Source organism: Suillus fuscotomentosus (assembly GCF_016647785.1).
Source record: "Suillus fuscotomentosus strain FC203 chromosome Unknown F5891scaffold_78, whole genome shotgun sequence".
NCBI classification, from domain to species: Eukaryota; Fungi; Basidiomycota; class Agaricomycetes; order Boletales; family Suillaceae; genus Suillus; species Suillus fuscotomentosus.
Genome location: NW_024539590.1, coordinates 52,959 through 79,783, shown reverse-complemented (window position 1 = coordinate 79,783; position 26,825 = coordinate 52,959). Strand labels below are relative to the sequence as shown.

Here is a 26,825-nt window from a genome sequence, read left to right as displayed (position 1 = left end):
CTCAATGACAGCACAGCTGAGGTTGTGAGGCTTGTCAGTGCTCGAGGAGGACGTAGTAGGCGAAGTGGATGCAGGATCTGTGCTACTGGTGGTCACAGCAGCAACCTCCGGTTTCTTTGTTGGCCTCTTGTCGCGAGTCCTTGTGAGAAAGTTGCCTCCCTGCCCTTCCATTCCCCCACCTGGCTGAAAACAATGTTCATGGTCATGTGTTAATGACCGTGGCAGCCCAGAACATGCCGGGTTGTCGCAGCTGACACCCTTGGGATTCGACTTATGGACTCAGATGCCTGTCTTAGAATTTGCCTTCCCATCAGGAGGTCGAGAGAACGACATAGCATTAGCATACTCTGATCCTGGTCCGGCGAGCTTCTGTTCTCCTCGGAGGCGATTGGCCTCCTCGGAGAGTGAAGAGACGATTGCCGCAAAGGTCATCTTGGTGACTGTGGTCGTGGTGGAAGAAGAAGATGCAGTGGGGACGGATGATGAGCTATAAAGGTTCATTGTCATGCAGTTTAAATATGATCCACTCGGGAGTGGGAGGAAGACTGTGCAGCAGCAGGAATACCATCTCATCTTCTGTGACTATGACTCCCATCTCAGCGAAGCGATGTCTCGCATTTTCAAATGTACTGATGTAACAGGACGTGTCGTCGATGTTTTTGAGTTTTTCCGCAAACAACTGAGCACGGAGTTCAAACTGAGATGTTACGTCGAGACATGCGTAATGCATAGCGAGAGTGGTCCATTGCGCCCTGGCCATCCAGTCCTCACTTAGGAGACCTTGAACGACCACTGACAACTTCCTGCAAATGATACCTTTAGCTTGTGCATCGTTTTTGATCCATTTGATTATGGTTAATTTCTCGGCGGCAGTGGGAGACCCAGGGACAGCAGGTGAGGGCATGACCACGGTGAATTCGGCGTAGTTGTTAGGACCGGTGCTGGAACTGCAGTGGTTCCATAGCCCGTCTGCCTGAAGAGCCAGAGTGACTGCTCGATGCCAAGCTGGGTATTCATCTGCGCCGGTAAGCTTGATGATGTGGCCGTACTTTCCCATAGTAATGAGGAAGTTGGGACACAAAGAGAATGATTGGATTGGGGAGCGTTTTCACTGGTTCGTTTCGCGAGGAGGGGGGTCTGCTTCCTGGTATGGGGTTATATCAAAACCCAGGGCTCATAACCTGTAGGAACTAGACCAAAGTCTCAGCGGACGTGTAAGACAACACTGAATTGAATTTACCTAGACCAAAGTCTAGGTCGTACGTTAGCAAAGCTAGATACAAAAGGGTAGTGGTATACGTACCTCAGCGGACATGTAAGACAACGCTGAGGTATCACTGCATACGAGCAAGATATTTAAAGGTAAGCAATAGAAGGTTCAAGATGGAGAGAAGCTGCCGAGAAACATATGGTGCTGAAGCTGACAAGATACGATAAGGATCGGAAAAGGAAAAGAAGACAAAAATGGTCCTGGAGGCTAATCCTCTGGGACTGGTACCATGCGTGTGTGTCCGACTCGTATCGTCCAACCCCCAACTCGTACCATCCAATACTCAATTCGTCCGACTCGTATTGTCCAACAGTATGGTGGATGATGATGTTGTAGTGCAACGACGTCACTTTCAATTTGTTTTTGTTTGTCTTATGTAACATTACCTTATAATCTTTCCTTCTTCGTACGCTGTACCTCAGCAGTTCTTACCTGAACTCTGAGGTACGTTTCATGTTTATCATGCACGCTGTCTTCTTAGATAGATGATCTATAGATAAACACCTATAAAAACAAATATCTCCACGGTCAGCGATTCAGACAAATACCAATGGCTGATAACGTGGTCATTCGTGGGTGGCTGTTTACACTTCCACAAGCTACGCTCAGACAAAAAGCACTTCTGTGAGGTCAGAACCGAAATGCAAGCACTCCAACGGTATGGCAGCGATTAAAGACAAAGAGAAAATCAGCCCTACAGTATGGTACTGATGAAGACAAACAGAATGATAAGAGAAACCCTTCCTTCAGTAGCAATGCTTTTCGTAATAAACTTATTACAGAAAGTCGTGCGAAGTTACAACAATCACCCCCTCAGCACAAACAGGTAGAATCAAAGGTCAGGACTAATCAATGCTCAGTAGAACTCTTAGTTCACTATTGAACCTGCTGCCAAGGAACTCACGATGAGTATTAAGCAGAATCAGGAACGGACGTCCTTGGCTTTCAGTACCAAGTCCCCTATTCAACAACTAAAGTCTAGCAGACAAAGAAAACCCTGGCTCAGTATCGCTACTCCGATGAGTGAGGTCAAGTGTTACTATCAACTCCTGAAGTCTTCCCACTAAGCCTCTTGCTTAGATGGACGTAAAGACAACACGAAAATCCTGAAACAAATTCAGAACAATAACACCTAAACTTAAAGGAAGTGAAAAGAAAAAAAAAAAAAAACACAGAAAAGAAATAAAGAAAAAAAAAGCTTGAAGTTTTACCAGTAGAAAATCAAAAGAAAGAAAAGAGCTTGCTCGCTGTTGTTCACGATGACCTCTCAGTTAGTTGCTTAACAGCCCTCGTCACTGTTGCTGACACTGATCACACTTCACACGCAGTTCTATGCTTTTCAAAGTGGGGTCTCTTTTTTATTATGAGCAAAAATTGGGGTTTATATAGACAAAAGGTGGTGGCTGTGCTACTATTTCCCACATTCCTAAGGGGAATGGGCTTATTCAGACTGTACCAGTAACTATTTACATGAGTCATTTGTATCATGATTGTGTCATTAGTCCTTAGTCATTTCAAGGTACGACTTTGCCATAATTTGATGTTAGGTCATAGGTCACCTGACTGTTAGGATTCATAAAGCTCAGTCTCATGTGATCAAAGATCATGTGATAAGCTGATTATGTTATGCAAAAGAAATATTCAAGATTTTTGTTGGTTGGTGCCTTGTTCTGATGTTACATTGTTACCCATAGAAATGACGCGAGCTGTGTATTTAGGGTTTCAAAGAAATTCTCACAGTGTGAGTTATGCGAGAATTATTTTTCATAGTTGCCTGACATGCGTGGGATTTATTCTGAGTCATCATTAAAGGTGACTAATCAAATTTTTATCACAAACATTACATGTACAAAATTATTCAGCCCATCTTAGTCCGAGTTCCATTGAAAAGATGAAATACAATATTTATCTGAGCTGCATTCTGGCTTTAGAGTAGAAGGAAATGGTTTCGTAGTGATTTCTAGGGTATTAGGCTCATGGGAGAGCATTAGTCATCCATGCACCGAACCAGTTTGGTGCAGGTCAACGCCGGTTCTATTTCACTTATTCTTTTCTCTAGCTTTTGTCTTTAGGTATATTCAATGTTACCTAGCAGTTCTTACCTGAACTCTGAGCTTTTGTCTTTAGTCCCATTTCCTACAGGTTATGAGCCCTGGCTTGTATCGAGCCCTCAACTGAAACCACTAGACGAAGCTCCTGCGTTCACTCGCTGCTCACATATTATCTTCCTGTCCTGTCATTCCTCACAGCGGTATCGTCATGGGAAAGTTTGATCACATCCCTGAACTGCTGGGATCTGAAAATTATGTCGGATGGTCAACCAAAATGCAATATGCCCTCGTGTGCGAGGAATTTATGGTGCCATGTTAATACAATTGTAAACCCTGCAGACCTCCTCAGGACACTGTCCATGTTACCAGCTCCTGCCGATCCTGCCAATGTCATGGCTGCTGAAACAGCAGCGATGTGTGCATGGCTGTTAAACAACATCAAGGCGAAGGATCTCATCATGTGTCGTCTTAGTCCGTCAGTTGATGCACTAGTGTCACGGGCGCATGCTGTCACAGCTCGCAAAGCGTGGCAGACGCTTGCGGAGCATTTTAACAGAACCGACACAAGCGCACAATATCAATTACGCCAATGCCTTGATTCACTTCGCATGAAAGATTCAGCTGACACTACGAACTACATCAGTCAGCATGCTGTCTTGCATGAATGGCTAAGTGACACAGGAGCCCCTCTCAGGGACAGTGACGCTATCTACAGTCTACTTATCGGACTACCTCAGACCGCCATCTGGCAACAATTCAAATTGATGGTGGAACAGCGCATGCATGACGAAATCATGACCACAACTGCAACTAATCCTCTAATGTTCACAGTTGACAGTTGCATGTCCCACATCACCGCAGAAGCAGTGCGTCATGTGCACGCTCGTGCTATTCATTCTGCTCGTCCGGGGTCCGAATATGCAAATGCTGTCTCCGCACCCAATACGGGTGGTTCCAACGTCAACTCCATCACAGGTCTACGTAAGCATTGACACAATCCAGACAGTGTGTTTTGTATGACTCCTGGCTGTAATAAAGGAGATCATGACCATGCACACTGCTATGGGAAAGGCGGGGGGATGGAAGGCCAAGCTCCATGGATGTGGGGGAAGACTCACAAGGACACTCCCACAGCCGCAGCCGTCATCACACCTCCAGCACCTACAGCACCATCCACGGCACCCACTCCCACCATAGCAGCTGCAGTCACCAGTATCTACCAGGATGTCTCCTTCACATCCATCAGCGAAATTGCTGATGAGGTCTCCTGCATGGCACCACTCCCCTTTTCCACTATCCTCAATTCCAGAACTACCGTCACACTGGTTGAAGATCGCTGTTTCTTCCACACATATTCAACGGAGGATTCAGTGCCGGTTCGCACGGCAAATCACGGCGTACTTCGAACCATGGGGAGGGGAATGTGTATAGGCTGGATGAATATCAGAACACGTCGTTTGCGTGTCAAACTCTCCAATTGTCTGCATGCACCGAGTGCGATGCTGAATCTGCTCTCCGTATCCTGCATGAACACCAAAGGTTGGGACATGAACTTTAAGGCAAACATGACTTGCGAACTCGGTTACAAAGGTGACATGCTGGGGGCCATTCCAGCGATGGGAAAGCTATATGCCATAGAAGTAGACTTTATTCCCTTCACTGAGCTTCCTGCTCCCCTCCCTATAGAGCCCGAGATCACTGCATTCATTCAAACACCTCTCACTCTTGATCTCTGGCATGCTCACTTAGGACACCTTGGCCGAAACACCGTCTCACGTCTCAGCAGTGTTGCGAAGGGCGTAGCTGTCGACTCCAACCTCCTGCTATCAACATGCAAATCGTGCATCATGGCCAAGCACCCTCACCTTCCATTTCACTCGTCTGAGACAGAGCGTGCATCCAAATTCCTCGAACTCATCCACTCAGATCTTTGCAGACCAATTCCTGTGCTTACGCCACACTTGAAACACTATTTCATCGTATTTCTCGATGATCACACTCACGTTCTGAATCTTCAACTCCTAGTGTCTAAGGATCAAGCATTGAGTGCGTGGACCATGGTAAAGGCCAAATGGGAGAACATGTCCTGGTCTCCGAGTGAAGACATTCCGCTCAGATAACGAAGGAGAATTCATCAACGATGCCTTTACCTTGTCGCTCGAGTCTGCAGGTATTCAACGTCAAAGGTCGGCGCCATACGCACACCAGCAGAATGGTAAAGCAGAGCGTGTCATGCGAATGATTGAGGGATGCATGTATGCGATGCTCGACCATGCACATCTTCCCCGGACGTTGTGGGGAGAAGCTGCACTCACTGTGGCTTACCTATTCAATAGGTCAGAGTCGCGTGCACTGCTGCCAGAAAAGACCCCCTTCGAGATGCAAAACGGGTCCCAGCCCACTTTAACTCATCTACGTGTTTGCGGTGCGTGATGCTTCACGCGCATTCCCACCGAACTTCAGGAAAAGTTGGGTCCTCACTCTCGTGAGGTGATATTCATGGGTTACCCTCCGGGCGTGAAGGCGTGGAGGTGCCGAGATGTCCTTACTGGTGTTTCCTTCAACTCCAGAGATGTTATCTCTGACGAGTCATTTAGTAATCGACCTTTTCCTGACAGCAATGATGACGACGAAGAGGAGACTACACCGAGGGTCACTACCATTGGTCCAACTGCCATGCCTCCTGCACCTCTGGTACCCACTCCATCTGCACCAGCACCCTCGATGCCGACTGTGCGTCGCTCCTCCCAAATTCCCGTTCCCACTGTGAAGGGGAACTGTTTAAAAGTCGTCTTGCAGCTGATCAATCACGCCTTGCACACCAGTAGGAAATATGTGTGGCCAAAGTCTCAGGTGTCCCTCCTCCCCTGGCTCCTTCCACTGAGCTATCTTCTCCACCGCCATCTTCCACTATGCCAGATTCTATGCCCAGCTCTACCTCTATGCCCAACTCTACCACTATGTCACATGTGACGGAGACCGATGCTGATGCCATCACTCCGGATGAGGAGGAGATCGGCTTCCCTCAGGTGATTGCCAATCTGATCTCCGTTGAATTAGCATGCCTCTCGGTACACAGTGACTCACTGTAGGAATCCACTGGCACCTGGGTACAACCTGAAGGTCCCACCCTCCACCTATGATGAGGCAATTAGATGCCCTGACACCAATCACTGGCTCACGGCCATGCACAAGGAAATCAACCTGATGTCGGAAATGGGGGTGTATGAGCTCCTACCTTTGCTGTCAGAGCGCCGTGCGATTGGTTGTCGGTGGGTCTTGGAGTTCAAGGATGACCTTAAAGGGGGTCCAGTGTTTAAGGCCAGGTTGGTTGCCCAGGGCTTCTCGCAGATACCCGGTGTCGACTTCGGGAAAATGTTCGCCCCTGTCACCAAAGCATCATCCATTCGAGTGCTGGCAGCTCACAGCGCCACTAACAACTGGGAGCTAGATTGTTTTGACTGCATGGCACGCATTCCTCTGGGGGAAACTCCAGGAAGACGTCTATATGTGTCAACCTCCCGGATTCAAACGTTTCGGGCCTGACGGTCAGCGTCTGGTAGCGCACCTCCTGTCCTCGCTGTATGGCTTGAAGCAGGCAGCATATGACTGATACAAGCTTCTACATGCTGTACTTGTGAGCTTGGGGTTCCTACGGTGTGAGGCTGATTATGTGGTCTTCATCTTTGACCACATTAACAGGGAGGGGGTAAGAATCACCTGCATTATTGCATGGCACGTCGACGACGGACTGGCTGGAGCAAATAATTGCAAGTTCCTCGACCAGACCAAGTCAAACATAGCTGCTCGCTTCGGGATCACTGATTTGGGGATCCAATTCGTTCGCAACCGTCAGATGCGCGAACTATGGATGCATCAAGAGGACTATGTTATCTACCTTCTACAGGAACACGGCATGTCCCAATGCAACCCCGTCTCACTTCCTATGGACCCTAACTTCCCTTTTGGTCGTCCGACTGACATGCATGCTCATGTTGATGACCTTGATACCGAGTATCGTAAGATCGTTGGGGAACTCCTCTACCTCATGATGTACACGCAGCCCGATATCGCTCACATGATCATGCGTCTCGCCCAACATAACTCCTCCCCAAAGCCAGCTCACTACGCAGCTGCCAAACATGTCCTAAGGTACCTTGCAGGGACCATCGGCACGCGAACTCACTACGGAGGCCATGGCATAAATGCTGTACTGCATGGCTTCAGCGATTCGGATTGGGCTTCGTGTCCAGAAGACCGGATTTCCATCTCTGGATACATCTGGTTCTACAATGGGGGTCCCATCTCACATTCCGCGAAAAAGCAAACGACTCACGTGTTATCCTTGACGGAGGCCGAGTATATGGCACTGACCGCCGCGATACAGGATGGCCTTTGGCTTAAATTCTTCTTCGGGTGTGTTGGTATCCCGCTCGCACTCCTGCTGCAGCTCTTTGCCGACAACGCAGGCGCGATCGCACTGTCGAAGGAAGCTGCAAATCATATTCGGACGAAGCATATTGACCTGCAATACCATTTTATCAGACGTCACATCGAAGAAGGAATGTTCGAGCCCGTCTGGCTCTCTACACACAAGAATGTCGCAGACATTTTCACCAAGTCACTTCCACAGCCACTTTTCACGCATCATCGCAATGGACTTTCACTTATATCAGTTTGAGGGGGTGCAACAAGTTTGTCATTGCAGGGGGTGTGTTGTAGTGCAACGACGTCACTTTCAATTTGTTTTTGTTTGTCTTACGTAACATTACCTTATAATCTTTCCTTCTTCGTACGCCGTACCTCAGCAGTTCTTACCTGAACTCTGAGCTTTTGTCTTTAGTCCCATTTCCTACAGATGAGTTACGGTTTGATTTGCTGATTTGCCGCAAATTATTTTGAAGTCTGATCAGTGTTTGCTCTAGTCTTTTGAACTATTTGTTAGTACGCCTCAAATATTGCCATCACAGGAGGCTACAATGGACATCATAATTTGACCGCTCCAGAACTTGAGTATGGTCCGATCCCCAGCCTGACTCAGATGGGTTTAGCGACAATGGAAAGAAGTCATGATTCAAATATGGAGCATCGGTAAGCCAGTTAGAATTTGAAGAATGCAAGAATGTTGCAACTTGATAAGCTTCTTTGGACCAGTGCTTCGTTTGCGGTCCAGTGAGTCAGGCTTATATATAAGCAGTCCTAGTTAGTACCCATTCAATGATACGAACTTTGTTCACTTACATTCCATTTTCATAGGCCTATCATGTTCCCCACTAGATGCTCAACCCTTGAGGAAGAAATGGGTATGCTATTGCTCATAGGTACATTGATGCCAGCACTAGCAGCTCTCGCAAATTTAACGCATAAGTTGCAGCTCGTCTATTCCCCAAGTGAGTAGTATATTCCCTTCGCTGGACTTAATTTCTCTTTCTCTTTCGATTTGAGGATAATGTTGTATAGGTATTCAACATATGTCAATCAGGAATAATCAATCACGATGTATCTGCCAGTGAAATACATCATTGAGCGCATCATGATGATGCATTCAATATAGTGCGTTCTAGATCAGATTCGCTCCATCCTCATATCTTTGTTCATCGTTTTGATATAGTCATGATAGCCCAATAGTTCAAGGTGGCAGATAAGGTGAGATACAGTTGCTCCACTTCAACCTACTCTGTGTCACTGTTTCTTGTCTGACTTCTCTGGTGCTATGCCTGCAGAATGGCCCTTTTCCCATCATCATCATCATCATTGGAGGCCTTGCTGGCCGAAAAGGGTGTATATGCTTGTTTATGCTTAAACCTGTGTTAGATCAATGGCTACAAGATTTCAAATTCCATAAAGAGCTCCTCGATTTTTGCATGTTGCGACATGTGACTGTTTTGGATTTGTATCTAAGTTGGCATCCTGTGAAGGTGGAGCAAGGATTCTAAAGTGATGATGTGTATGTGATGGCTGTGCATGTGTGAGCATCCAACTATGATACGGCTTTCATAGCCTGCTCATGAATTTGCTGAGTATGACGAAGTGACAATGGCGTGCTTAGTTTATCTGATGGATCTCGCTTTTAGCTCGCAACCTTTACCAGTACCGGCTCCTGCTCAAGTCGGCACTCCAAAACATCACGGAAATACAATGGCCACTGACCGAGGCTATACAATCAGAAATCCTTTTTACCTGTTGCAGGGTTCTCGTCTCCCATGTGTGATTCCTCTTTCGACCTAGTATGTATGGTGTCTTATATTTAACAGGTATCAATCACACAGTGTGAGTTGCGATCACATCATGGTTAGATCGATGGCTACATGTTTTCTTACAGAATACCTCGAAAATGGCATTGGAAATAAGTTTGCAATATCACTAACCACTGGGATTTTTCTGGTGTCCGAGTAATTGCATTGGTAATACTGGTTTGTAAATCAAAGTCTACTTTGATTATCCAGGGCTTCTTGTTGTGTGATTTCGAACCGTTTCACCAGATCAATGGTCTTGATACGGGATTAGATATAGATCTCCATCATACTGATTTTGGCGATAGAAATGCTGAATGGTGGTATATCTAGCACGAATGCTGTCATTATACACCACTAATCTTTCCCACTTGCTCACATACATCCCTGGTCCCTGGAACATGACCTACGTCTCAAATGATCCAAGTTGGTGGCCGCAAATCAATTTCAATATTCTTGTCAGCTATTGGGCAGGTTTGTTGTATCAAAGATGTCTAGATCTAACGTTGACTTGTGGTTTTGCAGTTGCCGCCGGTGTCGTTGTGGCATACGATTGGGGTGAGCAGGACAGTGTTCGAAAATCGCTGATATTCTCATGATATTTCCAGTCTTAACACTTGGACAAGAGGTACGTCAATATTATCACTGCCGCAGCCAACTCGCTGAGAATGGTGCCTCAGATTGAGCTCATCTGGGTGAGTGACGAGAGTCCTGTATCAGAAGAAAACAAGAGCATGCAATGAATTTGCGACGGAGACAACACTGGTCTCTCATGACTGTGCTGTATTTGACTGTTCGTGCCTCATGTTGTACTTTAGCGTGGTGGGCAACTTGTGCTGACTCCAAAATGTTCTAGATACGCTATATTGGAATACCATTTTCTGTGTATCTGTCAAGATCAACAACTTTGCTCTGCATATGTCTCATATGCGCTATGTTTCATTTTCTGACCAGCGAGACACAGAAACTATGCCATCGGTATTGCTGACAGATGCAGTAAGTATTCTGCAACCATCTCATTACCATCCAATCAATGCGCTCATATGTAGGGGTGAGTGAGATTCCAAGCATTAAACTTGGTTCAACATAACGACTCAATAGGTGTAAGTCAGAGTCTTTGAAATTAGTGCAAGGGTGTTCATTAATTGCGAGTTTTAGGCGCTATCGTGTACTACTCATCAAGTGGGACAATTGTGGCCTTGACTGCCATGTTGGGCGGTAAGGGACCCAGGTGCAATACTGTGTGATATTGACCTGACTGATACACAGTGCAAGTGATCATGATTACTTGGTTGAATGCCATGCATCAGGGATCTAGAGTGATGCTTATGTTCCCTCTTATTATCTTCCTGGTTGTAAACATTGTTTGCAGAGTAATCGGGCAATAGGACTCTATGATATTCCAGCGGGTAAGCTTTACTTGTCAACTTGAAGAACACAGCTCATTGGACAAACACCAGAGGAGTTGATCCTCTCTGGCAAATATATGTGCAATTATGTATACGGAGGGGATAACAAGTTTCTTCTTTCCATGGTTTGGATGCTCAACACTGTTTGGGAGGTCCTCGCACTGTGCCTTTCAGTCTGGGTGGCTGTGAAACACTTCCGTGAGCTGCAACGACTCAGCCCATCAGCAGGATCAACCATCGGGGATTGTTTCAAAGTGCTCATACAATCTCACGTTCTCTATTTTGCAAGGTGAGCTTGTGATGTGAATGCAGTTATCCTTTTCTGCTCAATTTCTGCACATGTTAGCTTTGTTAGTGTCTCTTGCTTCCAGCTTGCTACTTTCTCTCCAGCACTCTTGGTGCACCGACCTGTTGCTGATATCTGCGCGCAACCACTACTCATCATTTCTGTAGAATTCAAATTCTACTGGAGTTCAGATACTCTATGATACTCTTGAAATTGTATTGGTCGTGCAGATGTTTGTGCTGGGATCATCCTGAGCATTCAGGAATACAACGCCAAACTCGTGGAATACTCCGATGCAGAAACTAGCATGAATTCAATTGTTTTCCAGGAGCGTGTACATGTATCAACTAGCAGTACTGTGTAGGGAAATGGTTGTCGAGTGGTCTGCAGGGAGGATAAATTTGGTGCAGGATGCGTCATATGGTGTTTTGAGGTATGTTTGAAAAGGTCTAGGCAAAGCTATTTCTTGTTGTATCACTACTGGAACAAAGTACCCATGCTTGCACCAAGTGGTAAGGGGAAATTATCCAGAACGACTAGCAACCAAACTGGTCCTTGATGACCGATGTTGAAATACAATGAAAATCAGTAAAAGTGCCTTGACAGCTGATTCTGTGTGTTGGTGTTCCACTGTCTGGACATATAAACTGCAAATTGTGAAGCCAGATGGCTGATAACTCATTGGTACTCAGATACTATTTCCTCCATCTGACGGGCCAAGGAGAATGAAAGGAATGAATTGGATAAACTCATGATTTTATTGTACCTCTTTCTTGTGAATGAACACGACAAGAATATGGGGTCCACTGAGTGGAAAGTGGAGTATCAGAAAATATCAAAATGTGTCACACGTACCTATCAAACTGCTGATGAGGGATCGACCACGATATTCTGTTGGAGCCCTGGCTAAGCACAACTATGAGAGTAAAGCACCCGGACGAGATACAGACATGCACACGCACATGCATATACTCGTTGACATGGACCACAGTCACCGCCAGGGCAAGCAGGATGTGCCTAGTGGTAGGTGCATGGAAACTGCCCTTAGGCAGAAACACTCGGACGAAGTTAAGAGTAGAAGCGTATGGGATTGTGCGGGGTCAAGATGCGATACTCGATACAGGCGATATGAGTCTAGGTTAAATAGGAGTCTCAACAGAACCAATAACAGCAACAAACAACCGATGGTGTCCAATCAACGAGAGTGACGTCTAAGCACTGTGTCATCTAACATGCCATATCAGTAAGCACGGTGTTGTCTAGCATGCCTTGTGAGTAAGCCCCGCTTACAGTGCAGTGATGAATCAGGCATATGAAAAGACGGGGGTTGGAGAAGAAGCGAGTTGTCCAGGTCTTGTCGTGCATGTATTTCCATGGTATTTATATGTTTGGCATGATAGACGTGTAATTATACAAAGCGCTGAGAACGATGGCCGACTTGAGAATGCTAGCAGGAGAGTCTGTACATGCTAAAGAAGTTAGCAACGTCAAGGTCAGTCATCAGCGAAAGTAGCACACCAAGTCTGAAGGGAATATTGTGCATCCTGTGAGGCTTGCTACTCTGTACTTTTATCGCTGAGTCGTACCATTCACTTGGCACATAGTAAGGTGAGAAGTAGATTTCAGTGTGTTTCATAGTAGAAACGATATAAACTGGAGACCCGCCGTGATATCGGCGGGAAACACTAAAGAATCAAACTGAGAATAATATGACAAAACCGTGGATTTTATGAGCATGATACAAAGAGCAGATGGGTGTAGGTAAGAGACCCGAGTCTGACGATACTCGGAGCGTAGGATGATGATATAAGTGATCCGAGCGGTCACGTGGTGCGTTATGTAAGTATCGAGTAAGCAGCAGGCTTACATAAACTGCTGAAAGGACGCGCAACAAAGTGGGAACACCAGCGAGGGTTTGCGAGAGCATGTCAGAAGGAATAGCAGAATGCAACGGACGATATTATGAGTGACGCGAGCACGAGCCTCCATGCAGTACATAACACCTGTGACAAATTTACAAGTATACTTGAGGTATACTAAAAATAGTCGCACCACGAGAACAAACATCGATCGGACTTCCAAATATGTGGCGGCAAATCGGCAAATCGAACCGTATCCTATCGTCAAGACCAAATCTGCCCCGCTTCTTCGGGATGTCGAATAAGCCAGGCGCGTGCATGTGGTCCTGCCACTAAACATTGATTGCACTAGAGAGACCACAAAAAGCAAACACCACACGAACAATTACGCAATCATGCACTGCGAAAGTGATGAGAACACCCAAGATGCTCAGCAGGACACTTTGATGAAGTACCTTTACAAGGGTATGGGCCCCTGGGGATGCCGGGCTGTGGTGATGTGAGCGGCAGCGTGCTCTTGAGGTGGCATGAGAAGGTGTGTCTAAAGCTCGCCTCCCATATAAACTTCCTGACCATAAATTTGCAGCTCACAGAGGTTGCCGGCACTGGCTGCATTGTACGAGTAATGACAAATCGAAGAACTGTATGACTCCGTAGCTACTAATGCATCAGGCATATCTATCTTTCAACTACACGGCCGAATAACCATAAATACCCAAGCATTCTAATTGACATGACGCAGTAAGACGCATAACGTTTCAGATCCACTGCAAATACATTCACGAAAAACGTCACAAAATTACTAATCACGATGAAGACCATTGTTGGCACAATCGCTGTTGATGAGAACTGCAGTCAGTAAGGTCCTTGGTAGAAAGGCGATAACTTACACTAAACAGACACGGCGCTCAATCGAGAAAATCCCCCTTGGTCAGAATGCGCCCATTGAACATCTTTCCGAGATGAGTTGGCAGATACCCCATGCCTTTCCTTCTCATCCCGAACAACTCCTTCAGCGGAGGAAGCTGGGACCGCTTGAACAAACACAATGCTCTCGCAGAAGAGCGATTCTCCTTCCTGATGAACCCATCACTGTCGGCTATCAAGTCCTCGTCCACTAAATCCAGCGCGTTGAGCCCTAAGAAATTGCAAGTGTGGAGATATATCTCATAACTGGAGAAATACAGTTGACCCGCAAAAAGGTTGAGCTGGCAAATCTGCAGTTCCGATGGCGTCAGATATGGGGTCGAAGGAACACGGTACAGTCGGAGATCATCGCATGCCTTCATCGTGCGTGTGGTCCGAGGAGTATAGAGACATAATTGAACTGCGTTGCTGTTGCGGATATCAGGCAGCAGTACGTCCACTTCGTGCGGACTCATGACTACCAGCACTCCAACGTCACTAAGCACGATCCAATTGACGGGCCGCAGGTACTCATCCACTTTCTGTGTGGTAAGGGTAGTCCCCACCGTACGAGCAAAGTCACGGGTTACTAAAATGTTGCGTGCCCAGTGATGATCTTCATGAAATTTGGCAGTGGTGTTGACGAGGCTGGATAGCGCTGGAATGAAAACGGGGGACCCTTTGGGAACTCGGCCGGTCTTCACAAATTGACGGACGTGCGCATGCAAGTCCTGAGCTGCGGGTTGCACTTTGGACGGCCTTTGCACTTCACGTTCTCTCTCTACCTCGTGGACTACCTCCCTTTCTTGTTCCTCATCCATGCTCCTTTCGGGCCCCGTTAAAACTCCGAGCTCCTCACACTTGCTTCGAATGTCTGCATCACAAATGTGGGATACCTGCAGAGGACTGCGTGGAGCATACATATCCTCTAATGAACGCTCCTCTGGCTGCAACCAGGCTGCTTTCAGGGTGGAACTCGAAGTGGTAGGTGCATGCGAGAATTGAGTCCATGCGGAATGCCGGGCGTTGAAATCTGATCCCTGTCGAACCCAGTGGAATGCACGCATCTGAATATCAAGACAGGTTTCGAGCATCGACCAGTGCAAAATATCCGCAACTTCGACACGATCTGCATCAGCCTTCTGAGTCGCCAAACGAATGCTTCGGTCGACCTCCGTCGGAGCGAAGAACATCACCGAGTGACCATTGCCCAACTTCCGCATTCGCATGCATCCTGTGTCGTTGGCTATTGTCAAACTCGGTACCATGAACTCTGGAATCACAAACCTTGCATCAGGCGGTCTTTCGTGACTTTCGGACCAAGCGTGACAGCAGCTCGGAAGCCAGAAGGCAGCTTGACATCTGTTCCTCTCGTATGCGCGTCATCCAGATATATCACACACTGGTCGAGCTGTTGGGCAAAGGGGGACGACACAAGGGACTCCACTGTCCCATCTCGAGTAACAACGACAATTTCGTCGTCGTCATTCACGAAGACCGCAGCTTGTGCGTTGTGCTTGGCTCGAAGCCATACTTCGGCTAATTCCTGATTCTTCAATTCCAGCATCTGCGCACCAACATCCAGGAGCACGCGGACCTCGGGGGTTTGTGCTATCAAGGTCTCGATGAAATGTTGAACCTCCTGACCAGGCGGTATGGGTCTGTAGCAGTTGTTTTCTGGGCGCAAAAGGAACGCCAGGACTCGGGCATTCGTGCTGCGTTGGTAATCGAGGTCATGCTGCATCATTGAGCTTGGTAAAAGATAGCGATTGTCGTTGGTACCAGAAAAGCCGGTGGTGAGATGTCTCTTCTCTTGAGCGAGATCCCACCCGGAGCAGGTGAGCTTGCTGGGGAATGCCTTCGCTTCCTTGGGAAAAACTACTCGGGACAAATAGAAATCTATGACTGCCTTGTGGAATTCGAACAGTTGTTGAAGTTCAGGGAGCTGCTCTGCGGATTCCGTATTGATTCCGCTAAGGTGACGCAGACTTTCTGGGACGGACGGAAGTCTAGCAACCCAGGATTCATACTCGAGGGCAGGATCATCCTGCTTCAGCAGGAGCTCGAAACACAGCATCAGCTGCTGGAGCGTTAGACCTGCATAGTAGTATGATAGGCATGTGAGAGTGACAGCAATGTCCGGATGGCCAAACTCTGCCCGCAACGAAGGCATGTCTTTTGCGCGAAATGGAACAGCTAGCATTGTTCTTTTTGGGGCAAGGCCATAGTCCACGCGCCAACGGCGTTCTTTAATGGTGTGCACCAAGATACCATACGCCAGCAATCCTCGCAAGACTAGAAGGCCGGGCCAAACGATAGTGTCTCTATAGCGATCCTCCACTACGCTGACACAAGTGTTGGATACGTTCTCATTTGCGATAAAACAGCAAACAGCTTCTTTCATATGGGGGGACGCTTGATCGAAGCCGATGTTTTCAAGGGCGCCATTGATGACATCCTCTGCAATCCATTGGACTAATGCGTTACCTGCTGTCGGGTGCAGAATACGAATGAAGGGGAACACTCCATGCTCACGAATGGACACTTCTGAATGGGAGGGAAACTCGCTCATGAGCCGAGCGGCGTGCTTCACGACAAGACTCAACACTTGTTGTGTTGTTGTCCACCTTTCGGGATGACCTTGAAGCGACCTTTGGAGACCCGCAGTGTATACCAGCTGGTAGCGGACATGCAGAATTTCATCGCTTTCATCCAGGATGTCCCGTGTATGATTGTCGAGCCATAGCTGAGTCCGCAGCATATCTTCAGCAGCTTCAATCTGAGGGGAAAGCTGACGGTCGACGGCCATCAGCTGGAATGACAGAATATGGTCTGGTTGGACGACTAGGATGCCCTTGGCATCCATGCACTCTTGCATCAAGCCACGATACATCTGCACCTTTGATGAGTCGATAGAGAGCGCACGGGAGAATGGGATATAGAAAATGCGCCTTTGTGCAAGGCCGCTTAGTCGTTCGACCAGGAGCTGGAACATCTGAGCTGACAACGACTTCAGCACGATTACTCGGACTAATTTGTGGCCATCAGAAAGTGCGGCTGCTGCGAGGGGAACGATAACATAAGATTTGCCTTCACCCATGTTCAGTTGGAGAGAAGTATTTCCTCCTGTGCATGGTGACATCATCTCCAGCGCGACCTTGACTTGGACCGGCCGTGCTAAGAACTGACTTTCAATCTGAGGATGGCACTATCAGTTACCGTTCATGATCTATTTCTTTATAGTGTACCTGTATTAAGAACCAATCAGGATACAGCTCGGGATCAAATCCCTCGCATTCTTCGCTGTCCAACTGCTTGAAGAAATCGACCCAGTTTTTGTGAGCAGCAAAGACCAACAGCCTTCGCGAGCGTTGTAGTTGCAAAAGTATCTGTGACAGCTGGACAAGAGCAGCACGCCAAGTCTTCCCCAGATGACTTTCTGCTGTAGAAGCCATGCGTGTGAAAAGGAAATTGGGTGTAACTCGAGGCCATAATCCAGCATTGTATAACGCGTTCTCAGCAGCAGAGGCGGGGGAGAGGGCGTGTGAGATAGATGCGAGTGAGTCTTGGAATTGCCGGCTATGGAGAGAATGGTTCTCAAGGAGTAGTTCCATCGTGTATGGCGTAGAATCTGGTGAGTTAACGATCTTTTCATCACAGTAAATTGACCTGCTCTGGTCCAGATCGTCGGCGTATTTGCGGCGAAACTTGTCAGCTCCTTGTGCGCGAAAGTCGTCGATCAGCTGTCGCAACCCTGCTGCGACTTGGGAGTCTGGGGATACCAAATCTCTCCGATTGACATTAGGCAGAACTTGGGAAGACCCGCACATGCTTGTCACAGGCGGATCTCTATCGAACAGGTACTGGGCATCAACGGATGAGGCGGGTGATGCAACATCCAAGCTCTCAAGGTGGGAATCAAGACGATATTGAGAGAGTAGTTCTGAAGGAGGTTTGGGCGTGTAGAGCTGTTTGAGCATTCCCTGCAGGCCATCCAGGTGTAGCTTCAGTTGATGGTTTTGCCAACAGCTGCGAAATACTGGGGACAGTTTCCCTGGCAAATCAATGAGATTATAACACTTCACTTGCAGCGTACGAAGTGCGGGAGGATTTTCGCATGGCCAGGCATCCTGAACTTTGCTAAGAATAACCTGTTTTTCAGAGCGACACCTCTCTTTAAAAGCTGCACGACAACGCTCCTCCAGAGTCTCATCATCCTCACCAGGATTTGCAGCTAGCTCTTTCTCCTCGCTGACTTCATAATCTCCGACACAGAAATGTATGATATTGTTCAATCTCATATCGGATGGCATGAAGCCATCCGAGAGATCATAAGAAGTGAACTTCGGAGGGCCTCCCAGGCTGCGAATTTCAGGAACCGTAGCGAAAGCTAGGAGTGTTGGCACGAACACATCATTATCCAACGAGCTGTATGATACCGAAGCCAGGGTGAACGCCAGCCGAAATGTGTCCTTCTTTGTAGCCTTGCGACAGTGGTCGTACGCAGAAAGGAAGACGTCTGAAAAAGTCGGTTGAAGCCAGTCTTTGGAGTACTGCAAACTGAACGCCTCGCCAATGCCCTGGACATTTTGCCACTGAGTCAACAAACTAAGGAGGTTCTGTTGCACTGGAAGTCTGCTTGGCCACTGATGTACCATGAAGGCGGTTTGAAATGCCCTCGCTTCTGTGACTTTGTCGGGAATATGACGTGAAGCGTAGATGACATCTGTATCACCGAGTGGAAGTGGAAGAGAGAACTGCTCAGGATAGATTACCGAGGCACGAACTGACGCGCGCTCAAGAAGGTGGTCGGTGAATCGCGGAAGCTCATAGGTGACCTGAAGGTTTGCAGACCCTTCCGAGAAAGTCGAAAGCTTCATTCCGTAATCCATGATAGATTTCGCGGCTGGATGAAAACCATGGTGCTGTGCAAGGGGCGCGAGGCATGACCACGAAATTGTCTGCATCTTCTGAAGATGAGTGGGATACCAGACGCGCTTGGTTGACAGAGAACTGATCTCGCGCAAAAGATCTGCGTCGTGAGAGCGAAGCTTCATAAACGATCGGCAAGCTGCGGAATGCAAGAGATGCAACGCCTCCTCTGTCCCCGTTCGACCCGTCAGGGGATCAGGGAGACAGCCGCTGGTAACAGCGTGAAGGAGCGCCTGATAGAGCTTACTTGTGAGACCCACGTTCCCAGTGAGGCATTGCAGATCTGTATCAATCCTGTACAACTGGTATGTCACTCGAGTACCTTCAGGAGCGATGGTGACGTGGACATGGTGACCATTAGCAGAGTATGAGATACGGCCTTCTGGGATGATGACGGTGCGTGAATGTTCATCTGCAATTTGCAGCTTCGGGCGCAGGATGAGCTGATTGGCCAATCCCAACATCGTTCCGGCGGACTGATTGATATCAACGACCATGTTGCACATGTTACGGGACTGCAGTTCTCCATCCTGGTCAATGAAGAACTCGAGGCCATATCGAGGTAAATCAGCCCTCAACAAGGGAGCGGTGCCAGATGCTTTGTTACACGTGACCATGATAAAGCTTGCATCCTCCAGAGGACGCAACCTTCTAGAGATCATGTCCCACGTTTGGCTGCGTATGTCGACAAGGGTGGCACCACTGGAATTCTGTGCCGTTGAGGAACCCGAAACAGAAAATCGCAAAACCCAGTTTTCGGACGATGACTTCCATGCATTTTCTGCTGGGCGGATCTCGATTTCATTTGTGTGCAAATTGAACCAATGAGTATGGCCTGCTACCAAGATTGTCGGTAGGTCATCCACGAATTTGTGGCTCGGAATGAGCTGGAGGAGAGGTGAATCGTGTTTGATATGCTTCGCACGGATGATGAGATCATTCGAGTCACAGAGAGCAAAAGACACCTTCAGGAACAAGCGAGTGCGCCTTTAGTTACTGAGTAATTACAACGAGTGACCACTAACCTGATGGTCACAGAAGTTTCCGCATGTTGCATATTCCATTCCACGAATATCAGCTGGAACAATATCCAGAACTTGCTGTGGTTGATAGGTGAGCGTGTACCAACAAAGCTACAACTTTTGAAGACTTACATCGCTAAAAATCGATTGGTAAGTGGGATGTTGCACTATCGTTGAAGGAAGTCTTCCCAGCTGCTTCCCGTCGACAAGCAAACATCCGCTAATCAAATTGATGCGCACGTCTTGTGGTGATTGGGAATGCGAAGGTGCAGTCTGCGCCACGAGCCAACGAGAATTCGGAGCTGTCGATGCCCTCCAAGGAGTTCCTGGTCTGTAGCTGCCCCAAATTTTGGCTATCGCCAAGTCAAGGCCCTCCCTGTAAAACTCTGCATATTGGCGAATAGTAGATTCTAATGCGTGGCAACATCTCTTGTCTCGCTCTAGCAGTAGCTTGGAATGTTGTGGAAGGCTGTCGAGCTGGCTTGGAGTGTTGTCATGAATCATGACCGCACAACATACAAATACTTTGACGTCATCGTTCGACGTCAGGAGCAGTGAAACGTCTCCATCGACATCGAAAGTGCTACGACAGGTGGCTGCCATATCCCGAACGCGTCCTTGTAATTCTCGGCTGACTGTCTCGTCGTTGCTGGCTTGCATTTTCTCTGATAGCTGCGTCAGCAACATAAAAGTCGCAGTTCGTATCCTTCGAAGGAGTGCATGTCCGCGATTTTTGACACTCTGTTCCTGAGTCGAGGACAAGACGCGGCACACAAGCATCACGATAGTGTCGATCGTGACAGCTTCCAGCCAATTTCTTTCAATGCTAGCCATCAAATCCTCCAGCTCTCCGAGTAGTGCAATAAGGAAGGGTACGCTGTTCAACTCCTCATGCCAAATAAAGTCGTCGTCGTCGGACGAAAATGGGCCGACCTGTGAAACCGCTTGGGCCATCAGTAGATGGACCTCCTCACGTCGAAAATTGAGGGTCCTTGCACGGAGTTCACGGAGCACATTCATCCATTGTAAACGCGGTCCACTCCGCAAGGCTCCGAATGCCATGAATTCGTGGATGGTCATGTCTTTGTGACAATCCGCCTGATTGGCCACGACTTCGTTTGACGTGTGGGTTGTCCCTGCAAGGTACTGCTGCATACCATCATATAGTCCCTTTGGAAGAAGAAAGGTGGACAACTTGGTGGTGTCGCATCGTAGCAGTACGTTTGCCACCCATGCGCCTGTCGTTGTGTCGAAAGGCTGAAATTGGAGCCCGTTATTCACACAGACTTTGGTGTCCACCGCAGGAATGGAAGTGTTGCCGTAATGAGACTTGGAGAAAGGCTTGGCATCTGACGCCAAAGTGAGCCTTTGCCTTCGATGGCACTGGTGATAACGCTGTAATGCACCATAGTCCGGCAGTGTAATGTAGGCGTTGGTGTGCAAGATTTCTTCTCGTGGAGTACAGACATCAACAAGGACATGGAACGTCGTAGATCTCCACATATCCAACGCGATGGGGCATCCTAGCTCAAACACCACCGCGATTGCCTCTTTTTCACAGGCTGGTAGTGGCCACTCATGAACTGTAATCGTCATCGATCGCATCTCCTTTTCGAGGCGACACTTGTCACAGCGTCTTGGTTTATGTATTTTCTTGCCGCGTGTGGAGAATTCGTACGTGTGCGACATACTTTCTGCGAGCTTCTCTTTGTCTGTGTACCTCTGGTTCATGGTCTGGAGCTCGATCAACTTCTTCTCTCGCTTGTTCTGAGCTTCTGCCTCGATGTCAACCTTCAAACTCTGCAGCTTGGATGACTGATGAAAATATCGCGCCGCGAACGACTTGTCATCATTGGTAAACGACAATGCCGACAGACGGCTGGAAGCTTGGCAATGGCGAGCCTTCAGGTAGGCGTGCAATGTCTTCAAACGATCAAGGGCGGAAGCTTGGCGGATTAAAAGACACTCCCAAAGCGTCAATGGGATTTCGGGGGAGTATTCTGCCAGGAGTGGGATTTGTGCAACGACGATCTTATCCATTGCTACCCAGAGCTCGAAAAGGGTGAGAAGCATGATGGACAGATTCTCCGGGTTTCCCTTATAAGCTGTAAGCGCTCTCGAGGAGTACGCAGTGGCGCACGCCTCGATCGAAATGCACGCAGAATCGGTACTCTGGAGTGGAACGCGTGTCACCCAGTCGTCGATCCCTGATCTAACGGCGGTCTCGAAATCTGCGAGTGCAAGAGACGGTTCTGCGGCATGAGCGCCTACCAGAAAACTAGCTTCGGCGTCAAGGAAATCATCGATTGTCCCACGCTTGTGATGGTTGGGATTAGATAAGGTTGTTTTGGTGGAGGAATGCTGGTTCTGTAAAGCTTGGCAGATGTACTCTCGGCTCGTGTTCAAGGAAAGATGGGTATCTCGCAATATTTGGAGAGTCTCCGGAGCCCAAAGAGGCGAGGCCCGTTGTGCGATCTGAACAGATCCCCATCTTTCCTTCAGGACACTCCTTACATCACCGGTGACCTTATTGACTATCTGCGACAACTCTGGGGATGAAGAGGATCCGAGCTTGAAAAGGCGGCGCGCGATCTTTGCTGACATAAAGTGTAGAATGTCGTTCGATAAGTCACGGTCGAGGGCGAGGGTCGTGACCCTCGCCATGAAGAACAACATGAACGATTTATACGTCGTTCGTCCGAGAGCACTGCGCTCCAGAGTCGTCTGTAAGGCAACGCGAATGACAAGCCAGAGTGGAGAACGCCTCCACGGCAATTTCGCGCTGTCCCACAGCACATCATCTCCGATGCGCTTGCGGATGCGAGGAACATCAGCGATGCTCCCGAGGCCACGCAATATACCGGTCAGGAGCTCTGTGATATACCGTGGATGTGTGGTGTCCCTCTCTTCGAGAACAGTGGATTTAGCCTTCTTCCTCGTCGCTGCTGCATCGAGGACATCTTCATCCATGTGGACGAGAAAATTTGCCAGCTCGGCAGGAAAGGTAGCATTGTCAATGTTCATATCTGGGACCGTGATAGCAGGTCCAGGATAGGAACATATCAGCTTTCCCTTTGCGCCCATCACTGCGGTGGGGTCAGGAGAGACCTCAAATGACTCGAATATAGTTTCGGATTCGAGTTTTCTCATGACAACCGCAGCGTTTTGCGCGCGAATCATATATACAAGTACATCTGAAAATTGATACTCAGTACAGAAAAAGAATGCAAATGAAACAACAGACTTTCAGTTTCCATAGTGTTGATTTGATGTTCGACCTCTTCTGCAGACATGACGCTGAATCTGATTGAATCTTTGAGATTGTTGAGCATTTTCACGATGTTCGTCCAAAGCCGCAGCTTATCGGACGGTAGCTGGTCGCTGAACGTGATAGCAGCATCGAATACTGCTTCAGATAAGGCCAGGTCGTTCTCAAGGGACTGGTCACTCCCTTGTGGCAACTTGAGGGGGAGAAATACGTGATTGATGATATATTCATAACTAGATTGATCTTCTGACTTGGATGGACAATTTTCTGTTGAATATTGAGCCATGTTACTGGTGAGATAAGAGAGAGAGGAGCTGGTGACTCACGGCGAAGCCACGAATCTAATATGGAACCCCTAAGCGCTCATCCTCACGCCTCACTCAGGCTAGCCTGAGTAGGCTTGAGTTGGATACGAGAAGTCTCTTCAATGCATCACAGAAGTTTCCCATCAGATCGATCTGAGGAATGCCATCGATACGAGTGTTGAGGCTGTACATATGCATGTATCAGAAATGTTTGCAGCTTCTTCCTCAAGGTCGAACACATGCATGCGCTGGCAGGTGACGGTGAATTCTGCTTACAAATTCTGGATGAGTCACAGTTCGGTTTTCTCCCGACAAGCTCTCGTTGCGTTCAGTTCTTGTTGCTTATCATCTGATATCTAGGTGCAAAATGAACGCTAAGTCAAATCTCGAAGACGTGCCACGGCTACATTCAAAACATGTAGTCCTAATTATAAATATTGTTCCGGTGCTCTATCCAATCTACGGTGTGTCAACAACAGCTTGATTACCTTCCCACTTTCAAACCTCGCCTCGACTACGCGCTTCCGCAAGACTCAACTCAATCGCAAATTTCAAATCCGCGTCCATTTCATCTAAATCTGGGGTAGCCCGGAGCTTTTCCTCAGACTGCCTATCATTATTTTCTGTGCTTGCAGAAGACGTGCGCAAGATAGGTGTTCCAACATTTGGGGATGAAGGCGGCGACCGTAAGGTTGTACTCCACGCCGAACGATTGTGTTCTAGGCTGCTGGTCGATGAGGAAATGCTAGAGCTGATCGAGGGAAAGTGTTCGAAAGAGGATGACGTGCTGCGAGCCATGTCCGGTAAAGACCTTGCACCCGTCGAAGAACCTGGCAGGGATGCAGGTATCCTGAGTGGGCTTATGGTAATGCCGGCTTCCATGGGTTCCGGGACGAAGACAGGAGACACCTGTACTTTCTCATTCGTCGTGGGACGTGCGGCACGTGGATAGGTGCGGGCATGGCGATCGTCAAGCAAACTTAAGAAAGACTGATTCGAAGCCGGTAATGCAGGACCATGGCTTGTTAAAGAACTTGAAGCGACTGGCAAGAACGTTTCGTCTTCAAAGTCACCCTCGAATACACCTTCATCGATGGTATGGGAAACTCGGCGATGCTGTTCTTCCTCGCGGGAGAGCATTAGTACATATTCTATTGCCTCTGACTCCGACAATCCAAGCATGTTCAGAGTGGAACGTTGCTCGCGTTCTCGCCCCATGGTACGTCGCGCATAAGCATTCTCCTGTTCCAGTTCACGTTTGGATTCTTTGATGACCCTGTGCAAATCGTATCGCTCTGCAACATTTTATCAGTCGAGAATCTACAAAGTATGGAACGTGCATACGTTGTCCTTTTGGAATCGGGTTCCTCGCACGAGCATGTTTGACTTTGTGCGGAGCTTCGCGGTGGTGTACTTGTCCCACCTTCCATGACATCACCCTATTGTCGGCGATAATGACCAAAAGTTCCTGTTCAATCACAATCCTGCTGACGCCTCCAAATTCGCGACCCGGTGCAGCACGCGGGACTGGGGACGAAAAGAGCCTAAGAGGCTCCAAGGTGAGCGCGTCCCATACGGTCGTTGTGCCGCGTGCAGAGCCTGTGGCAAGAACAACCGAGCTCCAAGCAAGCGCAGTCACGGCACCATCTTCGTGAGCCTCGAATCTGCGAGCAGGTACGACGGGAGAAGATGTTTGCGGAGTGTCCCAATCGTAAATGCCAACGGAACCTTGCAGATCACCAGTGATGATGAAACTGTAATCATCTGGCTGAGCTGCAAAGAAAGGTTCGACGATGGAGTTGTATCCGAACGAAGGATCACCAAATGCGGTAGTTTCGTATTTACCGGATGTAAGGTCAACTACGACACGATAGAAGAACGGGTGATCGGAGTACCCGATGAGTAGCGCTGCCGTCGTCTGTGAGTGACGACGAACACACAGCACAGTTGGCCGAGGTTTGGGTATGAATATATCCTGGGGAGATGACTGTGCCTTTGGAATGGGCGAGACGATGCGATGTCGTGCAAACAATGCCGGGCTGGAAAAGTCATCCGAATAGACTTGTCGGGACGATGTCCACAAAAGAATGTCTCCGCTATGCAAAGCACCCGCGATGATGCCGTCTGCAAGAGCAGAGGACACTTTAAGGAATGGGTCAACCACAAGCGATTGGAGCTGCTTGTCGCTAGACCACAAGCACACAACCGTCTTAGTATCCCACAACTTGACTTGCCCATCAGCACCTCCGGAAACGAACCGGCTAACAACAGGATCCAACGCAATTTCGTTCACGGCGCCGTCGTGGTGATCTTCAACTTTGCATCTAACCAGCTTCGAAGATGCACCCCGAGGATCCATGACTCTAGCAGCCGTAGTGACTGCCACTTCCCCGTTACGCTTGCCCCAGAAGGCCCTGGCAGTGCCGCCATCAGAAGTGAGACGGCAGGTAGAGACGTTGGGTGTAAATTCAACATTGGGATTTCCAATACCCAATCCTGTTCCGGCAGCGTCAAGGTACCCCTTGAGAACTTTGCCGCTGAGCGGAAGTGAACGAGCCACCACTCCGTATTGAATCGAACACGTGAGGAGACCAGACTCGGACATCAGATGGACGCCGTCGATGGTAGTATCTTGAGGAGAATGAGTAATCGTCCCATTCCGCGAACGTTCCCAGCGCCTGAGGATGAAAGATAAGAGCAGAAACTGAATACGACGCATCCACAAACCTCCTCAAGTTATGTCTCATGATGAACTCCTTTCGCCAAGTGCCTTCTGACTTCCTTAGTAAGAGAATCTTCTCATTCTCGAGATCATTCTCAGGGCCAATTCCAAGGAATTGGTTGATAAAGGCCCGATACCAGGTATTATCATCGTTTATGTGTTCATTGAGTCGTCGGTTTGTTCTAGAGAGTGCGAGGAGCGATGGGGGAGAGAGGAATGATGTGATGTGAGTAAGAGACTCGGCGGGAATGTCGAGAAGGCTGGTGCTTTGAACGATTCCATGTTGGGATTCTTGATAAGAGCTTATTAAAGTTGCTTTGGCTGTCAATTTGTCTTCTCGGGATGTGTCTATAGACCTTATGGGCATATAATAGCGAGGAGATTCGACTGTCTTTAGTGGCGGCCACAGAAGACTCCAAGTCCGTCTGCGATGTGGTAGGAGAAGGTCAACTATCAAAATGACTCAACTCAGTGATAAGAGGAAGGTCATGTGATTATGAAACACTATATTACATAACTGATCGTGTGAAATTACATATTGGATAATTTACACTCCGAAAAA

The 26,825-nt window shown here is 48.2% G+C and overlaps 3 protein-coding genes across 3 annotated transcripts; 1 reads left to right on the top strand and 2 right to left on the bottom strand.

The window, feature by feature from the left end:
- Positions 1 to 8,584: 8,584 nt before the first annotated feature.
- On the top strand, positions 8,585 to 9,257 carry F5891DRAFT_984931 (uncharacterized protein; the record flags this gene model as incomplete). Its single annotated transcript, XM_041377520.1, has 5 exons — positions 8,585 to 8,711; positions 8,832 to 8,874; positions 8,950 to 8,967; positions 9,045 to 9,100; positions 9,136 to 9,257. 5 exons carry the CDS (start codon positions 8,585 to 8,587, stop codon positions 9,255 to 9,257), a joined length of 366 nt encoding a protein of 121 aa, XP_041220128.1.
- A 4,606-nt stretch (positions 9,258 to 13,863) lies between these two features.
- On the bottom strand, positions 13,864 to 23,541 carry F5891DRAFT_714827 (uncharacterized protein). Its single transcript, XM_041372927.1, has 7 exons — positions 23,213 to 23,541; positions 20,101 to 23,162; positions 19,972 to 20,046; positions 17,263 to 19,911; positions 15,302 to 17,210; positions 13,999 to 15,248; positions 13,864 to 13,944 (listed from the first exon to the last, which is right to left on the bottom strand). The coding sequence occupies exons 1-6, from the start codon at positions 23,520 to 23,522 to the stop codon at positions 14,017 to 14,019; spliced, it is 9,237 nt and encodes a 3,078-aa protein (XP_041220127.1). The 5' UTR covers positions 23,523 to 23,541; the 3' UTR covers positions 13,864 to 13,944; positions 13,999 to 14,016.
- A 238-nt stretch (positions 23,542 to 23,779) lies between these two features.
- Positions 23,780 to 26,758, bottom strand: F5891DRAFT_1062167 (uncharacterized protein). The gene is made up of 3 exons (XM_041362949.1): positions 26,269 to 26,758; positions 24,886 to 26,219; positions 23,780 to 24,836 (listed from the first exon to the last, which is right to left on the bottom strand). The coding sequence occupies exons 1-3, from the start codon at positions 26,628 to 26,630 to the stop codon at positions 24,040 to 24,042; spliced, it is 2,493 nt and encodes an 830-aa protein (XP_041220126.1). The 5' UTR covers positions 26,631 to 26,758; the 3' UTR covers positions 23,780 to 24,039.
- Positions 26,759 to 26,825: the final 67 nt, after the last annotated feature.